Source organism: Rana temporaria, chromosome 1, assembly GCF_905171775.1.
Source record: "Rana temporaria chromosome 1, aRanTem1.1, whole genome shotgun sequence".
Lineage (NCBI taxonomy): Eukaryota > Metazoa > Chordata > Amphibia > Anura > Ranidae > Rana > Rana temporaria.
In genome coordinates, this window is record NC_053489.1 from 163,197,379 (window position 1) to 163,220,773 (window position 23,395).

The 23,395-nt window shown below is 47.0% G+C and overlaps 1 protein-coding gene across 6 annotated transcripts in view; it reads left to right on the forward strand.

The window, feature by feature from the left end:
• Positions 1 to 2,854: 2,854 nt before the first annotated feature.
• P2RX6 (purinergic receptor P2X 6) overlaps positions 2,855 to 23,395 on the forward strand; it is a 76,899-nt gene continuing 56,358 nt past the window's right edge. For 4 of the 6 annotated variants that reach the window (XM_040345385.1, XM_040345376.1, XM_040345402.1 and 1 more), the window contains exons 1-3: positions 2,858 to 3,047; positions 8,450 to 8,603; positions 16,116 to 16,187. In XM_040345385.1, coding sequence (XP_040201319.1) covers positions 2,914 to 3,047; positions 8,450 to 8,603; positions 16,116 to 16,187 — 360 coding nt within the window. In that variant the 5' untranslated portion in view covers positions 2,858 to 2,913. Of the gene's footprint in view, positions 3,048 to 8,449; positions 8,604 to 16,115; positions 16,188 to 23,395 lie in introns of all 6 variants that reach the window. The other 2 variants (XM_040345411.1, XM_040345367.1) reach the window with 2 other exon arrangements.

The window sequence follows — 23,395 nt, forward strand, 5'->3', positions numbered from 1 at the left end:
AAGAGTGGGAGCGTCCGTCTTAGCGGCTCGCTGAGAGGCTGAGGCTGCCATCAGTCCAGGCAGCTGGCGGATCCATACTTCCTAAGTCGGGATGACGCTCTGCCTGGACTGATTCCAGTGACGTCAGTGCACAGCGTAATTCAGACTGCTCTCTGCTGAAAATGGGTCACAGGAGTGCAAAACAAATTGCACTCCGGTGACCCATAGGAGAATCCCAGCCCAAAAAGCTCAGGCTAGACTTTTCCTTTAAGCTTCTCTTATATAAAGCTTGTATTATTTTTCCATATTGGTGCACATCTCTATATGTATGGTTAATGCTATATGCTGGTTGTAGTAGTTTGTTTGCTCCCAATTACTTTCATGAAATTACTGGTTAATTTCCCAGGAAAGGAATCCCCTCTGTTTATAGAGTCCCTGTCTTTGGTGGAGGAACTTGCAAGTTTATTTTTAAAATGGAGTTCCACCCAAAAATGGAACTTCCGCTTTAAGTGCAGGTGACCCCCCTGACCAGGGCCGTTTTTACCGCAGGGCAAATGGGGCAGCTGCCCAGGGCCCTGTCACTGTTAGGGGCCCAAAGCAGAGCCGCCCGTTAAGCCCGCGTGCTGCCCGCAAATCGGCGCTGAAAATCCCCAAACAGACAGAAGTGTCTGTCACTGTCATCAGCGGCGTGCCGCGCACAGCCAGTGTCGTTGCTGCATTTTTGTTAGATCGAGGAGCCAGAGCGGGCCCGGCCGCGGGTGGTCGGGGCCTTAAGTTCCACTGAACCTTGCTATGCGTGCAGCGCGCGCAGTGTTCAGTGACCAGTGTACCTGACCGGAGGAGCGGGGGAGGAGGAGTGAGAGATCAGAGTGACCGTGGAGTGGAGTGCAGCTGCCTGGTGGTTCCTGCTTGTTATGCTTAGTCAAGAGAAACTACTAGACTAGCACTAGCAGTGTGTGTCAGACTGTCACTGTGGACGGTGGAGAATTGATCGGAGGCTGGAGCTGAGCTTGCCAAGACAGGACAAGGTAAGGTCTTCTTTCTCCTCCCCTGGTTCCCGCTCCCTATCCCCATGCCATGTCATGTGTAAATTAGAAGAACTTTTTAAAACACTGACCAGACATGCAATGCATGCCATGTGACATGGCATGCATTGCAGGTGCAGGTCTGGTCAGTGTTTTAAAAAGTTCTTCTATTTTACACATGGCATGCGGTCTGGTCAGTGTTTTAAAAAGTTCCTCTATTTTACACATGGCATGGCATGGCATGGGGGTAAAGAGCAAAATTGCATTGGGGGGCCCAAAAAAAAATGTTTGCCCAGGGCCCAAATCATATTAAAGACGGCCCTGCCCCTGACAGGTCCCAGAATATAGCCCAGCCAATCACAGCATGCAGCGCAGCTCTCGAATGCGCAGTGCGTGGCCAGCTGTGAAGCCACAGCCGGGTGCCCACAGTAGTGATGCTGGCACCGCAGAGAGGAGGGGGAGAGGAGCGAGGCTTTGTTTGCCTGTATCGCTGGACCGTGGGACAGGTGAGTGTCCAATTATTAAAAGTCAGCAGCTACACTTTTTGTAGCTACTGACTTTTATATGGGTGGAACGTAGCAATGGTTCTGGTTCTCTTTTTTGCCTACAGGTTTAGCATCATATTCTCTTTGAGGAGGGACATTTCTTATAATCCTTCAAAAGAGGGCTACACACCCATTGGCCAAGGAGCAGCATCGTAAAATCTTGAAGCAACAGCAGAGGAGATGGTGGCCTGGGGGATGATTTGGTGACTGGAACCTGGACCTGTCATGGGTGAAGGTGGACACTATGGCCCGGATTCACAAAGGAGTTACGACGGCGTATCTCTAGGGGTCTCTCTCTCTCACACCCTCTCTCACCCCCGCTCTGACCCCCTCTCTCTCACCCCCTCTCTGACCCCTCTCTCTCACCCCCCCTTTGACCCCTCTCTCTCACCCCCTCTCTGATCTCCCTCTTTCTCACCCCTCCTCTCTGACCCTCCTCTCTCTCTGATCCCTCCTCTTTGATCCTTCTGTCTCTCACCCCTCTTCTCTGACCCTTCTCTCTCTATCGCCCCTCCTCTCTGACCCTTCTCTCTCTCTCACCCCCTCTCTGACCCCTCTCCCTTGACCCTTCTCTCACCCCCTCTCTGACCCCTCTCTCTCACCCCTCCTCTCTGACCCTTGTCTGTCTCTCACCCCTTCTCTCTGACCATTCTCTGTCTCTCTTTTGCCGCTCCTCTCTGACTCTTCTCTCTCTCTCACCCCCTCTCTGACCCCTCTCTCTCACTCCTTCTTTCTCACTCACCCCCTCTCTCTCACCCCTCCTCTCTAACCCTTGTCTGTCTCTCACCCCTCTTCTCTGACCCTTCTCTCTCACCCCTCCTCTCTTACCCCTCTATCTCACCCCCCTCTCCGACCCCTCTCTCTCAGTCCCCTCTCTGACCCCTCTCTATCTCACCCCCACCCCCCTCTCTCTCTCGCATCCCCCTCTCTGACCCCTCTCTCTCTGTCACCCAGTTTAGATACTATTTATTGTATGTTTTAAAGCAGGTGGGGAGTGAAATTGCATGGGGGGGGGGGGGGGGTAAAGGTATAGCAGAGGAAATAATGTTTGCCCAAGGTCCAGTCAATATTAAAGACGGCCCTGGGTGTACTAGTGATAATTAATGCTCGCTTCCACTAGCTTCTCTGTCCATTGGATGAATGGACTATAATGTCCTGATTTACAGTGCTCAGAGTTTAGAAAAATATTTGATGGTTTTGTTATCACCTTAATACTTGGCAGAATCTCAGTGATATGGTTGTGCATCCTTGGAATGATATTATACATTCCATATACTTATGGTGAACACAGACACAGCAGATCTGTCCCTTTAACCCGGTAAAGAGCAAGAAAACAGCAGAGTCATTCTGCGCATGGAGCAGTAATGGAAGCAGCCTGTATAAAATCTTTTCCACCCATCTTAGATTACAAGACAGAGAAATATGTGCTGACAAAGAACAGGAAGGTTGGAGCGTTTCATCGCCTGCTTCACCTGGGCATTTTATGTTATATTATTGGGTGAGTTAGATTTGATTTTCTAACACAATCAGTTAGGGGATGTAAAGGAATTCCATTGAAGGCAATGGGCTACAATGATGAAGATGATGTTCATAAAATAGTTACAGTAACTGATTTGGCTAGATAAAATGTGATAAATAGACAGAAAGCAAGGTGACAATGTGTCATTTTAAACACTTTATGAAAAATGCTAGTATAGTCTTCAGAGGATGCTGTAAAGTAAATCAAATTGCTGGGCTGGGCAGTGAAAGCCATGATTTTAGGTCACCTTTCTGTCCCCATACTGGGTTTCCATGATGGGTTTTTCTAGTGTGCTGCACATTGCACTTTTGTGCAAGCACTGTTGTGTTAACCACTTGCTTACTGGACACTTAAACTCCCCTCCTGCCCAGACCAATTTTCAGCTTACAGAGCTCTCACTCTTTAAATGACAATTGCGCGGTCATACAACACTGTACCCAAATGAAATGTTATCATTTGTTTCCCACTAATAGAGCTTTCTTTTGGTGGTATTTGATCACCTCTGCCGTCTATTTTTTGTTAAAAAAGACAGATAAAAAAAAAAAAAAAATACAAAACCGTTTTATATTTTGTTATAAAATTTTGCAAATGGGTAATTTTTCTCTGTCATTGATGTACTCTGATGAGGCTGCACTGATGGGCACTGATGGGCTGCACTGATGGGCATCAATTAGGTGGCACTGGTGGGCACTGAGAGGCGGCATTGGTGGGCACTGATAGATGGCACTGAAGTGCATTGATAGGTGGCACTGATGTAGGGTTGCCACCTCATCCCTTTAAAACCGAACACATATTAATTGCACAGGTTCTCTGGCTGATTAAGGTGCTAATTAAACTCACTTGGTGCTAATTAAACTCACTTGGTGCCTTATCGACATTAAATTTGCCCCAGAACCTGTGTAATTACTATGTGTTCGGGTTTAAAGGAATGAGGTGGCAACCCTACACTGATGGGCACTGAGAATTGGCACTAATAGGTGGCACTGATAGGTGGCAGTGATGGGCACTGGTTGGTGGCAGTGATCGACACTGATCAGCACTGGTATGTTAGACTGATAGGCAGCACTGCTAGGTGGCACTGACTGGCATCACTGGTGGGCATTGATAGGTGGCAGTGATGGGCACAGATAGGTGGCACTTTATTTTACTGGTGGTCACTGTGGGCACTGGCAGGTGGTACTGGTGGACACTAATGAGGCTGATGTGCCTCTTCCACTGGGGACTGATGCCCCTTACACAAGAGCTGGTGATCGCCTTTTTTTTCTCCTCACGCGGTAAACCAATTACCAAGCTTTGTTTATGTAGCGCCTATGTACCTTACAGTACTGGTGCTAGTTAAATTTAAGGGTAGATCAGGGTGTAGTTAAACTCTGATCCAGATTGTTAGTAGCAAAATGCGGTCTCTGTCTCAGCTTAGCTGTGCTGTGAGCCCATTCTGTTGAACTGGGGTGTTCTTCCAGCCCCGGTGCTGCAGGTGGCAGCAGTGGAGTCAAGGTTTGGGTGCTCTTTCCCAGCAGCCAATCACAAGGGTTTGTCCTCGCTGTGCATGCTGGGGAGGGGTATTTATTGGTTCTGGGTCTTTCTCGTTCAGTGTGGCACCCACCTTTAGGGTGGCCACATCCCGGCGCCCTGGCGTTATGGCCTACCTGGCCAGGGCGTACGTGCCATGCGGTGTTCCTGGTTTCGGGGCCATGCTGGGCCGGAGCATCTGAACAGCGACGGGGACCCAGTGAGTGACTGGGTTCCCACTTTGAAGATCCCAAGCTGTACTGCTGTTCGGTGGGGAGTCAGTCTGAGGAGCGCCATTGAGAGACTGGCGGTCCAAATGGGCCTGGACAAACCACTGGGGATCGAGGTAGCCAAACACAGAGGGATTGATCACCTGTTGGTTAGTACCTGGGCGACAAGCTGAAGTAGATCCAGACGTAACTCAAGTAAGGAGGCATATCTACAATAATCCAACCCAGAGGGGATCTGTGGCAGAGGTATCTTCTGAGGCTCATTGAGAGGGGTCTGTGGCAGAGACTTTCTCCCAAGTTCAAGTTCACCAAGGAGGGTCTGTGGCAGAGTCTTATTCCTACAATTGTCCGAGTGATACTCCGGCTGCCAGGTCAGTGAGAGAGGCCTGTCCAGGTACACTAAACCCATTCCGGCGGGAGTGGTCCTGAGAAGTGTTACGTTTGGGAGCAGGACTGTTTCCTATCATTACGCCTGAATCTGCTATTCTCCTATCTTCTTCAGCTTTACTTTCCTCACCACGAGTTTACTGTTTTTACCCGGCTGGGTAATAAAGAGCACAGCAAAGAGCACCTGTCTGGACATTCCTTTACTTCTACTACATGCTATACGCATCATTCACCCCTAGGAATTTCGGAGGAGCCATGAGGTAACACGCTGCCCAAAAATCCAGCAGCTCCACTGGGGGTAATGCTACATTTACATCTCGTGATCAGCTGTCATTGGCTGACAGTCGATTACGTGTTAGGGGCGCATCGCATGCAAAAGGGAGGATGTCTATTGACGGCCTCCTGGCAATTGGGGTCCGCGCTGTGGCCGTCATTTGGCTATAGTGCGTACTCAAAGTGGTTAATAGTGATACTTACAGGGAAACCTGTAACCTTCACTTTGATTATGCTTGAAACAATGTAAGGAAACATTATATTTGGGGCCTAGTACATGTGCATTAACCTATGTGATAAATGCCCCTAAAGAGGAACAGTTTTGTTGAGCAGCAGAGGCAACTGTGACAGCCACGGCCAACGTGGGATGATGTCACTCATGTGTATGCACAGTAGATAGTCATTCTGGCACAAAGGAATTGGGCCTACTCTGTAAGCTGAGCTGTGCATGTGCAGCTCATTTTAAATGCTGGGGAACACTGCGGGCAGGCTGGTAGGTGCATATTATTGCAGAAGAGTCAATGGCATGAATAAAGAGACTGTCTACTCGCAGTAAATAACAGCAGAACTTTTGTTCAATTTTAACACAATCATACACATGTGTTCACAGCGGCCCTTCCAACTCATCTCTCTTATTAGACATACAGTATATGACTGCAGGCTCTGTGGCTGATTAAATTCAGGTGACTCACTGATCGAAACTAATTAAAGCAGAACGCCAAACAGCTGATTTATTTATCCCTGGCAGCCAGCACAGCCAGGTGGGTGACCACACTTTTATACACTGCATCTTAGCAGTACAACTTGGTCACTGAATTGCTTGCAGCATGCAAATTGGGGGAGGAAGAATTCTGCACATAGGGGAAGCTAACGCTTTAGAGCCAGTTAGACCAGTGTACTGTGGTAGCACTATTTGCGCTCATTGTGCAGTAAATGCCCAAGTGCTGAAACTAAGCATGCAGCGTATCTTTCAATGCAGTGCAACGCACAAGTTATTCACCTCTGTGTTTTGGGTGTATTGCAACACAAGTGATTGGCCATTATCATGATTTGCTCAATGCTGATGTCTAAACAATGTTACAACTACTTGCCACCTCATCCCTTCAAAACCGAACACATATTAATGACCAGGGGAGGGCTGGCAGCCTTAGGTCTGGGGGGTAAGTCCAGTCAAGTGGCCCATTGAACCAGCCGAATGAGCTCATCATCCATGGCCCACCTGTTTTTTTAATGCAGCCTCACCAGTGCCCATCAGTGCAGCCAACTCCAGTGCCCATCAATGCAGCCTGATCAGTGGGGCAGGTTACATGGGGGGAGATGGGAGGTCAGCTAGGGGTGTCAGAGTCTCTCAACTCAGGGATCTCAACTCAGCAGGCCCTTGCAGGCCAAAGCCTCCTGAGGGGGTAATGCTCCTGGTCCTGGGGTCAAGTTGCAGCCAGCGCCCAGCCCTGCGTCCCGACTCCCTGGCACACACTGCCTCTGCCTACTTCCAAGAATCCAGGGAGTTGTAGTTTCCTCTGCGCTGCTCTTTTTTTCACCTGCCGGGAGCTTGAGCGTGGACTAAAACTCCTGGAATGCAACAGCCCGACTTCCTAGTGCAGAATAAGTAAGAAAATGTTAGAGGGCAGCGGCTGCGGGCCATTTTGAACGTAAGTAAGAACGGCCTGGGAGGCAATTGCCACTCTGCCCCCTGGCCCAGCCCTCCCCTGTTAATGACACAAGTTCTGTGACTAATTAAGGTAGTAATTAAACTCACTTGGTGCCTTGTCTGCATTAAATTAGCCGGGTTTAAAGGGATGAGGTGGCAAGCCTAGTTACAATATGTATTTCAGGTAGTAAATGGTTGCAGATGCTCTCCACACAGCTCCAGTTTAATGTTTTCAAGTTCAATTATATTTTATGTGAGCTGCTACAAAAAAACAAATATCCATTCTACTCCAATCTTATTTTCAATTTTTTTAAATCTGCAGTGGTGCAAAAAAAAAAAACTAAAACCATTGTGTTCAAAAAACGTGCAGGTGAAACACACGATGTGCACTTAAGGGTGTGCATTTGTCCAGCCCCCTATAGCTGTAGGACCTTACCTTGAACCTCCGGGGTTCACTTCACGTGTGCTTAGTCATTATGACTAAGTACATGTGAAGTGTGTGAAACACGTTCACCCAGCATTCTGATTCCTGTAGTTTTTGGAATGTCCAAATAAAAAGGATTTTGATCTACAGTGGTGTGCAGCCATTTCTTCTAATTTCATTGTGTGCGGAGGCGAGCCAAAAACTGCCCTGAATCTACCTTAAAGGCCTAACCCATAGAGGCTCAGTGCAGAAAAAGTATTTAGTGCTATGACCATGTGCCTGTTCACACAGTGGGGTCCCACACCCAAGTGTTACTAAGGGTACCCCTGAGGCAACAACTTCCAGGGGGCACAGACACTGCAGACTCTCTGCCTTCCCAGCCCATGGCCAGACAAGGTAGATCCATTCAAACCAGGAAGAACTGAGTCCATCTAGTTCTCCCAGGGAAATTACTCCTGTGCCCCAACTGCCTGTGAACACCCCCGTTTCTGTTCCAGCCGGTACTAGACTTCAGAGCCCCCAACACACATACTATACAGCAAACCATTCCTGCCCTGAGGCCAGAATGACAGTGTAGTGCCCCTACCGGACACTGATAAAAACAGATACTACACTTGATCTTAGCCAAAATACTTTTGTCACTTCACCAACAGTAGGAGTTTCTATCACCTGCAATTTTTCATTGGGCTCCATTTATACCACAGATTTTTCCATGCATTCATTTCAGTGGGTGTCCTATGCACGAGAAATGCCCAAGGTCACGTGTCTGTAAAAGAGCATTGCAGGAAAGCCCAACAATTTGCATGTGTTCCTGCAATGCAACAAGTGTGAACAAAGCCTTAGTAAATATGTACAATGATAATTATTTAATACAATAAATAGATCCTGATAGACTGCATTTATTGAACAGGTGGGTGTTTATTGTAAAGAAGGGATATCAAGAAAGTGATTCCGATCCTCATTCTTCTGTAATAACAAAACTCAAAGGATCGTCAGTTACTAAAGATCTGCAAGAATATCAGCAAAGGCTGTGGGACGTGGGAGACTTTGTGAAGCCTTCTCAGGTAAGACTTTTTATTATAACATTCAATCAGTTTACAATACTGACATTGTTAGTTTGGATTCACATATAACAGTGTTTATTTTTACTTTACCAAAACATGTACCCCATTATGAAAGCCAATATTCAGTTGCATAACCCCAAGTGCCCTTTGGATTGAGTACATTTAGACCCCTTTCACATTGGGGCGCTTTTCAGCAATTTAACGTTAAAAAAAAAGGCTGTTAAGCGCCGGAAAAAGGCGCCCGGGCGCCGCCCCCCCCCCCCCCCCCCTCCCGTAGTCACACAAAAAAAACGGGCCATTTAAGAGCTTTTATTCGGCTAAAATGTAATTTTTACATTTTAACTGCAGTTCTGGCGGCCGTCTATAGAGGCCGCTGCAGCGCCACCCCCTCTCGCAAATAACATACATTCATGCATTGTATTGCATGAATGTATGTTATTGTTGGTTGCCAGCTGCCTGGTCTATTCAGATAACCGGACATAGGGCGCCGGTTACCTGAATAAGGACAGCTGGTTGGCTGAGCGGAACTGCCTATCAGAGCCAGCGGCTCTGATAGGCTTTCCAAGTACAGCCCTCCGGCTCTCGGATGTCTATCCTCGGAACGCAGCCCCCCTGCGTTCCTTGGATAAGACTGACGGCAGTTTCAGCCAACCAGGTTCCCGGATTCTGGTTATCAGGAACCTGATTGGCTGAAGCGTCACCAAGGCGGAAGAAGACATCGAGGGAGGACATGGAAGCTTCAGGTAAGTGTATTTTACAGGGAAAGGGGCGACAATGGGCACAGAGGCGACAAAGGGGACAGAGAATATTTTTTTTAAAACCATTTGGGCGGAATGCACATTGGCAAGTTATGCAAAACATAAAGGGCCAGATTCACAAAGCAGTATCTCCTGATACGCCGTCGTATCTGTTGTTCTATCTATGCGACTGATTCATAGAATCAGTTACGCATAGATAGCCATAAGATCCGACAGGTGTAATTGTTTTACACTGTCGGATCTTAAGATGCAATACCGCGGCCGCTGCTGGGGGGAGTTCGCGTCATAAACCAGCGTCGGGTATGCAAATTAGGAGTTACGGCGATCCACAACGGTTTTTCGCATTCGCTACGTCGCCGCTAGTCTAGTTTCCCGTCGCAAAGTTACACTTTTTTTTGGTGCCTTAACTTTAGTCAGCAAGTGTATTGCTGTCTAAAGTATGGCCGTCGTTCCCGCATCGAAATTTAAAAATCAACGTCGTTTGCGTAAGCCGTCCGGGAATACGGAATTACGCTACGCGCGTCGCCGTTCGAAAAAATGACGTCACGGCGCGCAAAGCACGGCGGGAGTTCGTAAACGGAGCATGCGCGGTAGGTCCGGCGCGGGAGCGTGCCTAATTTAAATGGCACACGCCCATTTAAATTGGCCCGCCTTACGGCGTAGGTTTTCATCGCAAGTGCTTGGTGAATCAGGCACTTGCGATCAAAACTTGCGGTGGTGTAACGTATCTACGATACGTTACGCCGCCGCAATTATTCGTGAATCTGGCCCAATGTGACTGTGGGGCCCAGAACATTTTAATTAAATTCGCTCGCCCATTCACAGAGAGAGGTAATTTAGTCCATACTTTACTTTGAATTTATTTAATACAGGGACCAAGTTGAGGTTCAGATAATCCCCTATTTTAAGAGAGACCCATATGACAATTGGCACAGTGGCTGCATTTGATGGCATGGCACAGTGGTGACAATTGATGGCACAGCAGCTGCGTTTGATGGCATGGCACAGTGACTGCATTTGATGGCATGGCACAGTGGTGACAATTGATGGCATAGTGACTGCATTTGATGGCATGGCACAGTGGTGACAATTGATGGCACAGTGACTGCGTTTGATGGCATGGTACAGTGGTGACAATTGATGGCACAGTGGCTGCATTTGATAGGCACAGTGAGGCTGGATTTTTTTTTTTTTTCGTTTGCGCCCCCCAGAAAATTTTGAGCACAAGCCGCCACTGGCCTGAACGAAGCCTCATGTGCAATCCCAATGTGAAAGACAGAGGGAGCCCTTTCACACTGTGGGTGCCTGAAAAACGCTGATAAAGCACCGCTTAAACTAGCAGCGATTTACCAGCATTTTTCGAGTGCTAGCGGGGCGCTTTTAACCCCCGCTAGTGGCCGAATAAAGGGTTAAAAGTGCCCACAAAGCACCGATACCAAGGCGTTTTGCAGGCGCTTTCCATTGATTTCAATGGGAAGGGGCGCTTTAGGAGCCTCTTTACCACGTGATCAGTCGTGTACAATCATGGCTGATCACAATGTAAACAGCAAAAGCAGTTGATCGGCTTTTCCTCACTCGCGTCTGACAGACGCGAGTAGAGGAGAGCCGATCATGCTCTCCTAACAGGGGGGGATCTGTGCTGATTGTTTATGAGTGTAGCCCATCCTTGGATGCCTGCCCAGGACCACCAGGGATGGCCAACAGACCACCAGGGATTCTCACAAAAGGTATGCCACCCTGGACCACCAGGGAGATGGCAATCAGTGCCTAGGCAGATGGCAATCAGTGCCCATCAGCAATGCCTGCCAGTGCCATCAGTGATGCTTATAAGTGCCATCTATCAGTGCCGCGTATCAGTGCTTCCTATCAGTGCCCACCAGTGCCACCCATGAGTGCCCATCAGTGCCGCCTATCAATTCCCATCAGTGCTGCATATCATTGCCACCTCATTGATGCTGCCTTATCAGTGCCTGTCAGTGCCGCCTTGTCAGTGCCCATCAGTTAAAGAGAAAACTTACTTATTTACAAAATATTATAACAGAAACAAAAGAAAAAAAAATTCTTCAACATTTTCAGTCTTTTTTTATTTGTTTAGCAAAAAAAAAACGCAGAGGTGATCAAATACCACCAAAATAAAGCTCTATTTGTTTGGGTACAGTGTAGCATTACCGCACAATTGTCATTAAAACAGCGAAAGCGATGAAAGCCGGAAATTGGCTTGGGCGGGGTGTATAGTGCCTCGTATGGAAGTGGTTAATAATCTTCTTCACACAAATAGAGCTTTCTTTTTACTTAAAAAATAAAAAAGACCAAAAATTTGGCGGAATTTATTTTTTTCTTAGTTTCTCTCAGTAAATTTTGTAAATAAGTATTTTTTTCTCCTTCACTTATGTGCACTGATGAGGCTGCACTGATGAGAAGGCACTAATATGTCAAACTGATGGGCACTGATAGGTGGCACTGATATACAGCAATGGTGGGCACTGATAGGTGGCACTGTCGGGCGGCACTGGTGGGCACTGACAGGCAGCATGGATAGGCAGCACTGATGGGCAGCTCTGATGGACACTTATGGGAGGCACTGATGGGCATTGATGGGTGGCACTGATGAGCAGGCATTGATGGGCACTGAAAGGCTGCACTGACTGGCATCATTGATGGGCACTGATTGGTGTCACTGATGGACACTGATTGGTGTCACTGATTGGTGGCAATGATGGGCACTGCTGGGGCTTTCCTGTAATCAAGACACTGATGATCAGTGCCCTGATTACCTGCCCCGGTCAGAGAGCCGATTAACGGCACTTCTGCATTTACACAGCCGATCACATGGTTAAAGAGCCATGTCATCGGCTCCACGTCCTGTTCCCAGTAACACGGCCCGGCCACAATCGCCATGCTGCGCGTGCCTACGATCGCTGCACGCCCATGGACGCTGCACGCCCAAATGGCCGTTCTGGTGCGCTGTTATGACATCCACCCAGAACAAGAGCTGCACCGCTCCTCCGTCATTTGACGGTGGGCGGGCAGCAAGTGATTGAAATCACATTTTGTTGCTTTTCAGCCTATAATGAACACAGACAGTTTTTTTCATGTCATAAAAAATAAAAACATTAAAACACTGTGAAATGTTGAATTGAACACTGTGTCAGTATTTTGTTGAACCACCTTTTTCTTTAATTACAGCCTTTAGTCTTTTGGGATATGTCTCTACTAACTTTGTACATCTAGTCATTCCACAGATTTTCAATGGGTTTTTTTTTTTTGCTGTGTACTTTGAATCATTGTCATGTGCCATTGACAACTTTCTGGCAGAGGGCAGCAGATTTTCCTAAAAAATTTGATATATTTTTTTTATCCCATCCTTTTTTTCCTTTTATCCTGACAAGTGCTCCAGTCCCTGCTGCCGAGAAACTCCCATAACAGGAAATTACCACCTTCTTGCTTTAAAGTGGTTGTAAAGCTACTTTGTAAAATACATGCAATCCCCTCTGTACATGCAATTCCCTCTTATGCTCTAGTCTAGTGTATGTTCTTTGTAAAAAAATATGCCCATTTCTACCTTATTTCATAGCGCTAACATGACTGCTCGCTGCTCCCTCTCCTGATCTGGCAGCTACAGTGGGAGGGGCCGAGAATCCCCCGCTGATATCTATTGGGAGGAGAGGAGGAGAGCAGCGAGGAGTCACTTGAGCGCAGAGTCGCGCTCTGAAATAAGGTAGGAATGGGCATATTTTTTACAAAGATCATACACTGGAGCATAGGACATTTTCTAACAGATGGGACTGCGTGTACATTACACATATATACCAGCAGCAGGAGGGGCAGGCACTTTCAACCCTATGCTCCATTCAACCCTATGGAGCGGCTGTGACATGTCCGCTGGCATCTGCTGATATCCGATCCTGTCCGTGAAATCTAGATGAATGGAAACCCTATTTTCCATCCGCCTGGAGAATCGGATTGGATGAAAACGGACAGGCGGTCCGTTTTCATCCGAGCTCCATAGGGGACAGCAGGGCTTTGACAGGTCCATCTCCAAACAGGGAGCGGAGACGGACCTGTCATCTACCCGCTCAGCGGGGCTCAGCGGATTGATCCCTACTGAGCAAAGCAGAGTCCATACGTGGACAAACCTGTGTTAAAGGTTGGATTGTACCTAAAATAGTTGGGATTTTAAAGACAATCATTGCCTTTAAAATCCCAACTTTTTGAGGTACAATCCAATTTTGATTCATGAGGGATGATGGCAATACACATGTCAGTCCATGGGAATCTACATATTTTCTAAACCTTTGTTAAAGGACCCTTAAAATAATTTCTGTGCCAAGCTTTGGAAAAAACATTAACTTTCTTCCAAAATCAACTTTTTCTACAAAGCACTTGTCTGCATCAAACATAAAGCAGTTCCAGTGGCACAGTAGAAATTCAGTGCGTACATGTAATAGGTTGCCAGAGGCTTTCTTCCTTGTAGCTGATTAATGTGACGTGCTAAGAGGTATGCTCAAATGTCCAACCCGTGTGCTGAATAACACAGCAAAGTAAAAATGTTTCTCTAACATGGGGCACAGGCTGGAGGTCTCAGGGCTATCCCTAAACCAGTGTTTCTCAATTCCAGTCCTCAGGCCCCCCCAACAGGTCAGGTTTTCAGGATTTCCATTATTTTGCACAGGTGATGTGATCAGTTTCACTGCCTTAGTAATCACCACAGCCTTTTCATCTGAGGGAAATCCTGAAAACCTGACCTGTTGGGGGGGCCTGAGGACTGGAATTGAGAAACACTGCCCTAAACTAAGGTTTCCACCTCATTCCTTTAAATCTAACCACATAGTACGGTAATTACACAGGTTCTGTGGCTGATTAAGGTGGTAATTAAACTCACTGCCTTATCTGCAATAAATTTGCCTCAGAACCTGTGTAATTCATATGTGTTCAGGTTTAAAGGGATGAAGTGGCAACCCTACCCTAAACTGTACACTCTCCACAGGAACCTGTCCTTAGGGTAAACCTGTCTTTTCCTTTAAAAAAGCGGGTCTCTGTCCATGCCTACTTTGCTCACACTGTAGGGCTCACCACACGACCACAGACGGGGATCCATGTATCCTTCTGAAGCACAAAGTGGCCGTCCAAATCCTGGGAGAACTTTTGGTTCACTAAAACGCATGCTCCCGCTAGATGACTGCTGGAGCCTTGGGCAGAGGACAAGTCAGTCCTCTGCAAGGTTCCTTGAGGGCTAAAAGTATGTAACAGTGATCTTCAGCACAATGGTCCACTATATGGTTTGGGCGGCCAGGAGCTCTATGTGTACGCTCTATAAGGAGAACACATACAAGGTGCTCTTTTACTGGTACCTAGCACCATCTCACTTACATGCTATATACCCATCGGCCTCAGACCGCTGCCGGAGATGTCTCCAGGTTCGGGGCACGTTACAGTATATCATATCTATTGGAGTTGCCCAGTCCTTCAACCTTATTGGCGATCTTCTCCGTCGCCTGTTTAAGATGGATATCCCTCTCTCACCCAAATTTTTCTTATTGGGCCTCCCCCCCCCCCCCTAAATTACCCAGTTTGGCAAAAAAATTGGCCACACATATATTAACAGTGGCTAGATGTCTATTGGCTCTTCAATGGAAACAACGTAATCCCCCAACACTTTCTGACCTTTATACCAGGATTAAGGATGTGGAGGTCATGGAGTCCATATCGGGTAGATTGAGGGACCGAATAGATCTACACTCAGCGAAATGGGATCCTTGGCATCGACGGATTGATCCACCCTGACTTGATGAGACCCCTCCCCCACTCTGTATACCATGTGCGCTCGGGAGCCCAGGAGAGACAAGCCCATTGGGGCCTTTTCTCTACATCTTTCCCTTCCTCCTTTTACTCCCCCATTTTTCCTCCTATTTGGAAACGCAGGCTACGCATTTTATCTATAACTTCACATGCCTATGGAATGTCTGACGAAAAAAATAATAATAACAATAATCTATTACTACTGCGTTTCCGATATAGCGTTCCTGGGCGGTGCACTGTGCAGTGTTGTGATGTAGCTAACTATGCAACTGGACAATTCTTGTATTGAGACCATTTATGTCCTCACTGGAGATGTTTGTTTCTACTACCCTCCTCTTCTTCTTCACATAACTGTGTTTTATATTTGTGTATTGAAAACGCAAAAATTCAATACAAATTGTCAATTATAAAAAACAGTGATCATGTGAATGCTTTGTTTACCTCTGAAACAAGAAAGCGATTTAGCAATCTAGGATTATTGCTGCCTCACTCTTTTGCTATGTTAACATGACAGAGTGGCACAGACACTCCTCAGCACCCATAGCACTGGTCTACATGCTCACTGTGTAGAATCATTTTTCCAGCTTTGTAGTAATGATTCAACACTATGAAGTTCCTCTGGCAATCCCCCTGCTGTTGCCAGTTTATGTGTTAAAGGATTCCCTGCTAAAGTCAGTAGGGTCAAGACCTAATTTTAGAAGAGGAAACTATGCAATCAGCAAGGGAGGATTAGGACCTTAATCTAGAATAGGCAACTATGCAATCGTCAAAGAAAAATGTGCCAAAGGTCCTTCACCCAGATGGATTACTCCCTTAGATTTGCCTAGTGAGTATAATTTTACACACAGGGCCCACGTCACCTTCTGCTAACAATAAAATAACCAGAATGCAGTAAAACTCATCTTTAGTGATACAGTTTATCCAAATGTTTAAGGTTTTTTTCGATTTGTTGCAGGGAGAAAATGTCCTGTTCTTGGTGACAAACTTTATTGCCACACCACGACAAGTGTTAGGTTTATGTCCAGAGGTAAGACTTACTGTCTTTATTATTTGTCTTCATTACTGGTCCTGTTGCCTCCAGCAGACAGAGCAAACATATCATATAACACTTGTAAAAGGACACACTGTGCAGAACAAGTTTATTATGAGAAGGTCAATTTTATTATACAGAAATACAAATATAATAAAGTGCACATTACACATGAAATAAACTTAGTGTTTTAACCAAATTATAGCTTTAAAAATAAATCTGATGTTGAATTGCACACAGGGCTGTCTAGGAGCAGTGTGTCCCTCCTAGCCTTTTAGGGCCCGTTTACACTAAATGCAGTGCAGGAGAGCCGCATTCTTAAAGGGTCACTAAAGGAAAAAATTTTTTTGCTGAAATGACTGTTTATTGGGTATAGAGACATAAAAGTTAACTGATTCCTTTTAAAAATGAATAAAAATGTAATTTAATCTATCATATAATGTGCCTCTAGTTTCACTTTCGGTTTTAAAGGTACATACATGAAGTTCTGGGTGAGAGGTGAGTCGGGAAGACTCACAGAACAAAAACAAACAAATCCAGGGCAATGTTTTGTTTTTAAAATGAATCTGATTGGTTCTGAGGAGTTTTAGACACACAGTAATGACAGCTTAGACCACCGTGAAAATCTTAAAACCATGGTTATAAGGAAACAGGCAACCAGGAAGTGTGGAGATCACAGCAGAATTACAGCTACTTCAAAGCAAAAACGAACAATGAGGACATGAAACCAGTACTGCAGTAAGGTAAAGGAAGCTATTTAGCTGAAAAAAAAATTCCTTTAGTGACCCTTTAAGCATTCCAAATTCACTGCCCTTGCATTTGCCTGCACTGGGTCGCATGGTACAAACGTACCATGCGGTGCGTTTCAAAAAGTAGTGAATGCACTACTTTTGGTTTGGTGCAAATTCAGCCCGTTTCAGCACTACTTTTGGTTTGGTACAATTTCAGCCCGTTTCAGCACTACTTTTGGTTTGGTACAATTTCAGCCCATTTAAAATGAATGGGGCTGAAATCGCACAGCACAGAACATCATGTGAATGGCACAGGAACCGCACAGCATTCCTAATGTGAGTGGGCCCTTAGTGTACCCAAGGGAATCAGGTGCAGCATCCAGCCCTGCTGCAGTCAGCCTTTTAAAACCTATGGCAGGCTTCGACTGGACAGGGCTGAACACTGTACTGATTGGTACCCGTGTTTGGGGCCCTGTGTATTTAGGGCCGAAGGTCTGGAATACAGAAGACCACTTAGTGCAGAGTTCAGCCCTATCCAGATATTTTGTCAGGCTGTCTGCAGAGGGCTGGATGCTTCACCTGTCCCTCCCAGATGCCATAATTAATGGACTGCTCCTAGAGGGCCCTACATACAAGGAGCCTAGCACTTTTTTTCCCCCTTTCTGATAAAAGCCAAACTTTGTGTGTATGTTGTATAATTTAGGTACTAGCTCAGTATCTGTAAACACTGTTGTACAGCTCCCTACCTATAGCTGTTTAGAAAGCTGTATTGGTACTTGGGTGCTTCGACAAACTTAAAGCAGAAAGTAAACCCATCCATAAAACGGGTTCATTTCCGGCATGTGCCGTAAATGTAACACTCCAATTGGTTGTGCTCTCAACCAAACTGTCAAACCATCCAATGGCTGGTGTCATAACTGATCACATGTGCAGCATCATGGCAGTTGTAGATTAAACAGAGGAGAAGATGGCAGCTTCCTTGGCTGAAAACAATAGAGGCGTTTACTTACACTTTAGGTCAGAACTAAAGCTCAAAGAATACTCACCTTCATTCCTGGAATACGACTGTTGGATCCCTTGCTATCCTTTGACATCATCTTCCCCGACCTCTTCCAGGTGCCTGGTTTTTGGCCTCTGGCACTGTGTATTCAAAAGAACTTTGTAAACAGGCAGGTAGATTTATTTTATTGACAAATGGACATAGTATGTCTCGTCTGCAATAAAAAGCTGTCTGCTCACAATTTTTTTACTGAATATTAAAATCAGTTTAATTTTTATAGACCCAGGACACGGTCGATGTAACCCCAGAGGGCAACATTTTGGTTAGTGGGGAGACTACTAGTGTTCTAGAAATTGTAGGGGACAGCAATACTGTCCCCCTACTAAAGGCAAATAGGCTGTTGTTTACTTTGCAAGGGAAGTTGCACTTGCAACGGAAAGAAACAGCATTGTTTTTGCACATTATTGGATGATGGAAATCAGTAGAGTGTCAACTCATTAACTCAGCTCTCGGGGAAATTCCTTTGCCAGGTGCAACTTTCCTTGCAAAGTGAATATTACAACCAAAAACATAATTGCATTTTATTGGGATTTCTTTTTGGTGGACCTACACAAAGTGGCACATAATTGTGAAGTGGGAGGAAAATTATAAATAGTTTTCAATTTTTTTTTATACAAATAAATATCTGAAAAGTGTGATGTGCATTAGTATTCAGCCCCCTTTACTCTGATACCCCTAACTAAAATCTAGTGGAACCATTTGCCTTCAGAAGTCACGTAATTAGTAAATAGAGTCCACTTGTGTGTAATTTAATCTCAATATAAATACAGCTGTTCTGTGAAGCCCTTAGAGGTTTGTTAAAGAACCTTAGTGAACAAACAGCATAATGAAGGCCAAGGAACACACCAGACAGATAAGGGATAAAGTTGTGGAGAGGTTTAAAGCAGGGTTAGGTTATAAAACATTATCCTAAGCTTTGAACATCTCACGGAGCACTGTTCAATCCATCATCCAAAAATGGAAAGAGTATGGCCCAACTGCAAACCTACCAATAAATTGTTAAAAGAAAGCCATAAGAAGCCCCATTTGCAGGTTGTGTGAAGCCATGTGGGGGAGACAGCACATATGTGGAAGAAGATGCTCTGGTCAGATTAGACCAAAATTTAACATTTTGGACTAAAAGCAAAATGCTATGCAAGACGGAAAACTAACACTGCACATCACCCCGAACACACCATCTCCACTGTGAAACATGGTGGTGGCAGAATCATGTTATGGGGAGGATTTTCTTCAGCAGGGCCAGGGAAGCTGGTCAGAGTTGATGGAAATATGCAGGGCCGGCCTTAGGTGTTGAGATGCCCTGTGCGAGCTAATCCTGTGGCGCCCCCCCCCATCTTCACCCCTCGCCCCCTGGTCACCTAAACATACACAGCACCCTGCATCTCTGGGCCCCTTTACATTACACAGCACCCTGCACCTCTGGACCCCTTTACATTACACAGCACCCTGCACCTCTGGACCCCTTTACATTAAACAGCACCCTGCACCTCTGGACCCTTTTACATTACACAGCACCCTGCACCTCTGGACCCCATGCATGTTACACAGACCCCCCTTCAGTGTATCCACCCATTTAATGCAGCCCCCCCGTTCAGTGCAGGCCCCCGTTCAGTGCAGCCCCCCTTCAGTACCTCAGATCAGCGAGGCGGAACATCGCACAGACAGGAAGCCCGTGGCCGTAAGAGGAGGGGATGGTAGGTGCAGCGGTATCACCCTGCACCCCCCGCACACCCCTTCCCCCTCGCCACTGTAGCTAGCTTGCCTCTCCCTGCGTGTGCCGCTGCCTAAACCCGCGGCACTGCCACCACGGGTATAATACAATCACAAAGGGGGGGTGTCGGTCTGACACCCCCCAGTGTGTGGTACCCGGGGGCGGCTCGCCACCCCCTTAGTACGCCTCTGGATGGACGCACGGCGCCCCTGTTGCCCATGGCGCCCTGTGCGGCCGCACAGCTCGCACACCCCAAAGGCCGGCCCTGGGAATATGGATGGAGCCAAATACAGGACAATCTTAGAAGAAAACATGTTAGCCTCTGCAAACGCCCTGCGACTGGGGTGGAGGTTCACCTTCCAGCATGACAACGACCCTAAGCATACAACCAGAGCTACAATGGAATGGTTTAGATCAAAGTATATTCATGTGTTAGAATGGCCCAGTCAACGTCCAGACCTAAATCCAATTGAGAGTCTGTGGCAAGACTTGAAAATTGCTGTTCAGATGCTCTCCATCCAATCTGACAGAGCTTTAGCTATTTTGCAAAGAAGAATGGACACAAATGTCACTCTTTAAATGTGCAAAGCTGGTAGAGACATCCCCAAATAGACTTGCAGCTGTAATTTCTGCGAAAGGTGATTCTACAAAGTATTGACTCAGGGGGGCTGAGTACAAATGCACGCCACGTTTTTCACATATTTATTTGTAAAACAAAATTAAAACCATTTATCATTTTCCTTCCACTTCACAATTAGGTTCCACTCTTTGTTGGTCTATCACATAAAATCCCAATAAAATACATTTACGTATTTTATTTCAAGGGGAAAATGCAGAAAATTTCAAGGGGTATGAATACTTTTTCAAGGCACTGAATATTTTTTTATATCAAACAGAAGGCACTGTATATTAGTACAAGTCAAATCCATACACATATAAATGGTACCAAAGTTCAGACAGAAGCAAAGTTTTAAATATAGCCAGTGGCAGGCAGATTTTAAACTAGCTGATGGAAAAGGGAGGTCAACAACAAAGGTCATTCTGAGAAACAGAAAACCAGTGAAACCTACAAGCTAACAAACTTGATGATGTACAACTACAGTGTGGAGTGAGCTCTCCTAAAATAGCCAGGTCAGTGCTCATTCCCAGTTCCCAAAGTGCTCAGTGCAACAACAGTTGGAGGGTGACCAGTAGTTAGAGCTGAAAGGGAAGCCACAGCAAGGAAAACAGAGGCATAATGTACACACAACCATTTTTCATGACGAGAAAAAAGCAATTTTTTAAATTGGTCATTAAAAACGATCGTGTGTAGGCTACAGAGCATTTTTCTCGATGAGAAAAATGGGCATTAAAAAATTAGAACCTGCTCTATTATTTCTTCGTCGTGAAAACGGTCGTGTGTAGACTTTAACGACGGGAAAAAAACGCGCATGCTCAGAAGCAAGTTATGAGAAGGGAAATTTGCATAATCGGCCCAAAGGGTGGCGCCATTCGAATAGAACTCCCCCTTTATAGTGCCGTTGTACGTGTTTTACGTCACCGCGCTTTGCTCAAGCATTTTTTTTTCACGACAAGCTTGACAAGAATCACGTCGAGAAAAACTTTTAGGTAGATTCACGTAGTTTGCCGCAGCTTTAAGGCGGCATAGCGTATCGTATTTACGCTACGCCGCCTTAAGTCAGAGAGGCAAGTACTGTATTCTCAAAGTACTTGCCTCCTAACTTATGGCGGCGTAGCGTAAATGCGGCGGGAGCAAGCGCGCCTATTTCAAAATAGGCTGAGGGGGCGTGTTTTATGAGAATATGCTTTGATCTGACGTGATTGACGTTTTTTTTGGAACGGCGCATGCGCCATCCGCCTACATTTCCCAGTGTGCATTGCGGCTAAGTACGCTGCACGGGCCTATTGATTTAGATGTGGATGTAAATGACGTAAATCCCTATTCACGGACGACTTACGCAAACAGCATGCGCCATCCGCCTACATTTCCCAGTGTGCATTGCGTAAGTCGTCCGTGAATAGGGATTTACGTCATTTACATCCACATCTAAATCAATAGGCCCGTGCAGCGTACTTAGCCGCAATGCACACTGGGAAATGTAGGCGGATGGCGCATGCGCCGTTCCAAAAAAAACGTCAATCACGTCAGATCAAAGCATATTCTCATAAAACACGCCCCCTCAGCCTATTTTGAAATAGGCGCGCTTGCTCCCGCCGCATTTACGCTACGCCGCCATAAGTTAGGAGGCAAGTACTTTGAGAATACAGTACTTGCCTCTCTGACTTAAGGCGGCGTAGCATTGCGGCTAAGTACGCTGCACGTAAAATTTTTGAATTTCGAAGCGGGAACGGCGGCCATACTTTAACATTACTATTCCAACTATTTGTTGGACAAACTTTAGGCCTGATAAAGCGTTACGTAAACGGCATATCTGTACTGCGTCAGCCGGGCGTACGTTCGTGAATAGGAGTATCTAGTGATTTACATATTCTACGCTGACCGCAATGGAAGCGCAACCTAGCGGCCAGCCTAAATATTGCACCCTAAGATAGGACGGGGCAAGCCGTCGTATCTTCTGAGTTAGGTCGGCATATCTACTGATACGCCGACCAGGGCCGGCCCTATGATGGGACCGGCTGGTACCATGGGTACCAGGCGGCACATTTAGGGAGGCGGCATTCTGCCGCCCATGCCAGCCCGTTCCGCTGCCTGTGAGGAGCACGGCGCCGGGCTGCCTGTGAGGACACTCGCAACGTAAGCAGTGAGCGAGTGAGAAGGGAAGGCGCCGCTGCCTCTCAGGAGCCCGGCGCCGCTGCTGTAGTGGTGGCAGGAGTCAGGAGCGGGCTGCGGGCGGGCTGTAGGGCTTGTTGTCCGGATTTGACACATGTGCGCGCGCAGCGCGACTGTGGGTGATCGCGGCCACCCGGAGTCCCGCCCCCCTGCCTGGCGCGCTCTTTCTTCTGACTGCCTGCAGTGCCTGGGATGAGGTCTGTGTCATCCACTCTTCCACCCGCCTGTCTGTCAGCCTGCCTGCCCCTCTCTGTAAGCCTCCCCCTGTCAGCCTGCCTGCCCCTCTCTGTAAGCCTCCCCCTGGCCTCCCTCTCTGTAAGCCTCCCCCTGTCAGCCTGCCTGCCCCTCTCTGTAAGCAACCCCCATCAGCAACACCCCCCTGTTAGCAACCCCGTCAGCAACACCCCCCTGTCAGCCCCCCTCTCTGTAAGAACCCCCCCTATCAGCCCCCTCTATTTCAGCAAGTCCCCCCCTCCTCTGTCAGCAAGCCCCTCGTCAGACCCCCTCCCTGTCAACCCCCCTCTCTGTCAGCAACCCCCCCTGTCAGCCCCCTCCCTGTCAACCGCCCTTGTCAGTGCCCCCCTTCTGTCTGCCTGCCCTTCTCTGTAAGCCATTCCACTCTGTCAGCCCACCCTTCTCTGTAAGCCACCCCCTCTGTCAGCAACCCCCTCTCAATCAGCCTCCCTCTCTGTCAGCAACCCCCGTCAGCCCCCTGTCTGTCAGCAACCCCCATCAGCCCCCTGTCTGTCAGAAACCCCCGTCAGCCCCCTCTCTGTCAGCAACCCCCCTGTCACCCCCTTCTCTGTCAGCCACCCCCCTGTTAGCCCCCCTCTCTGTCAGCAACCCCCCTATCATCAACCCCCCTTCTGTCAGCCTGCCCCTCTCTGTAAGCCATTCCACTCTGTCAGCCCA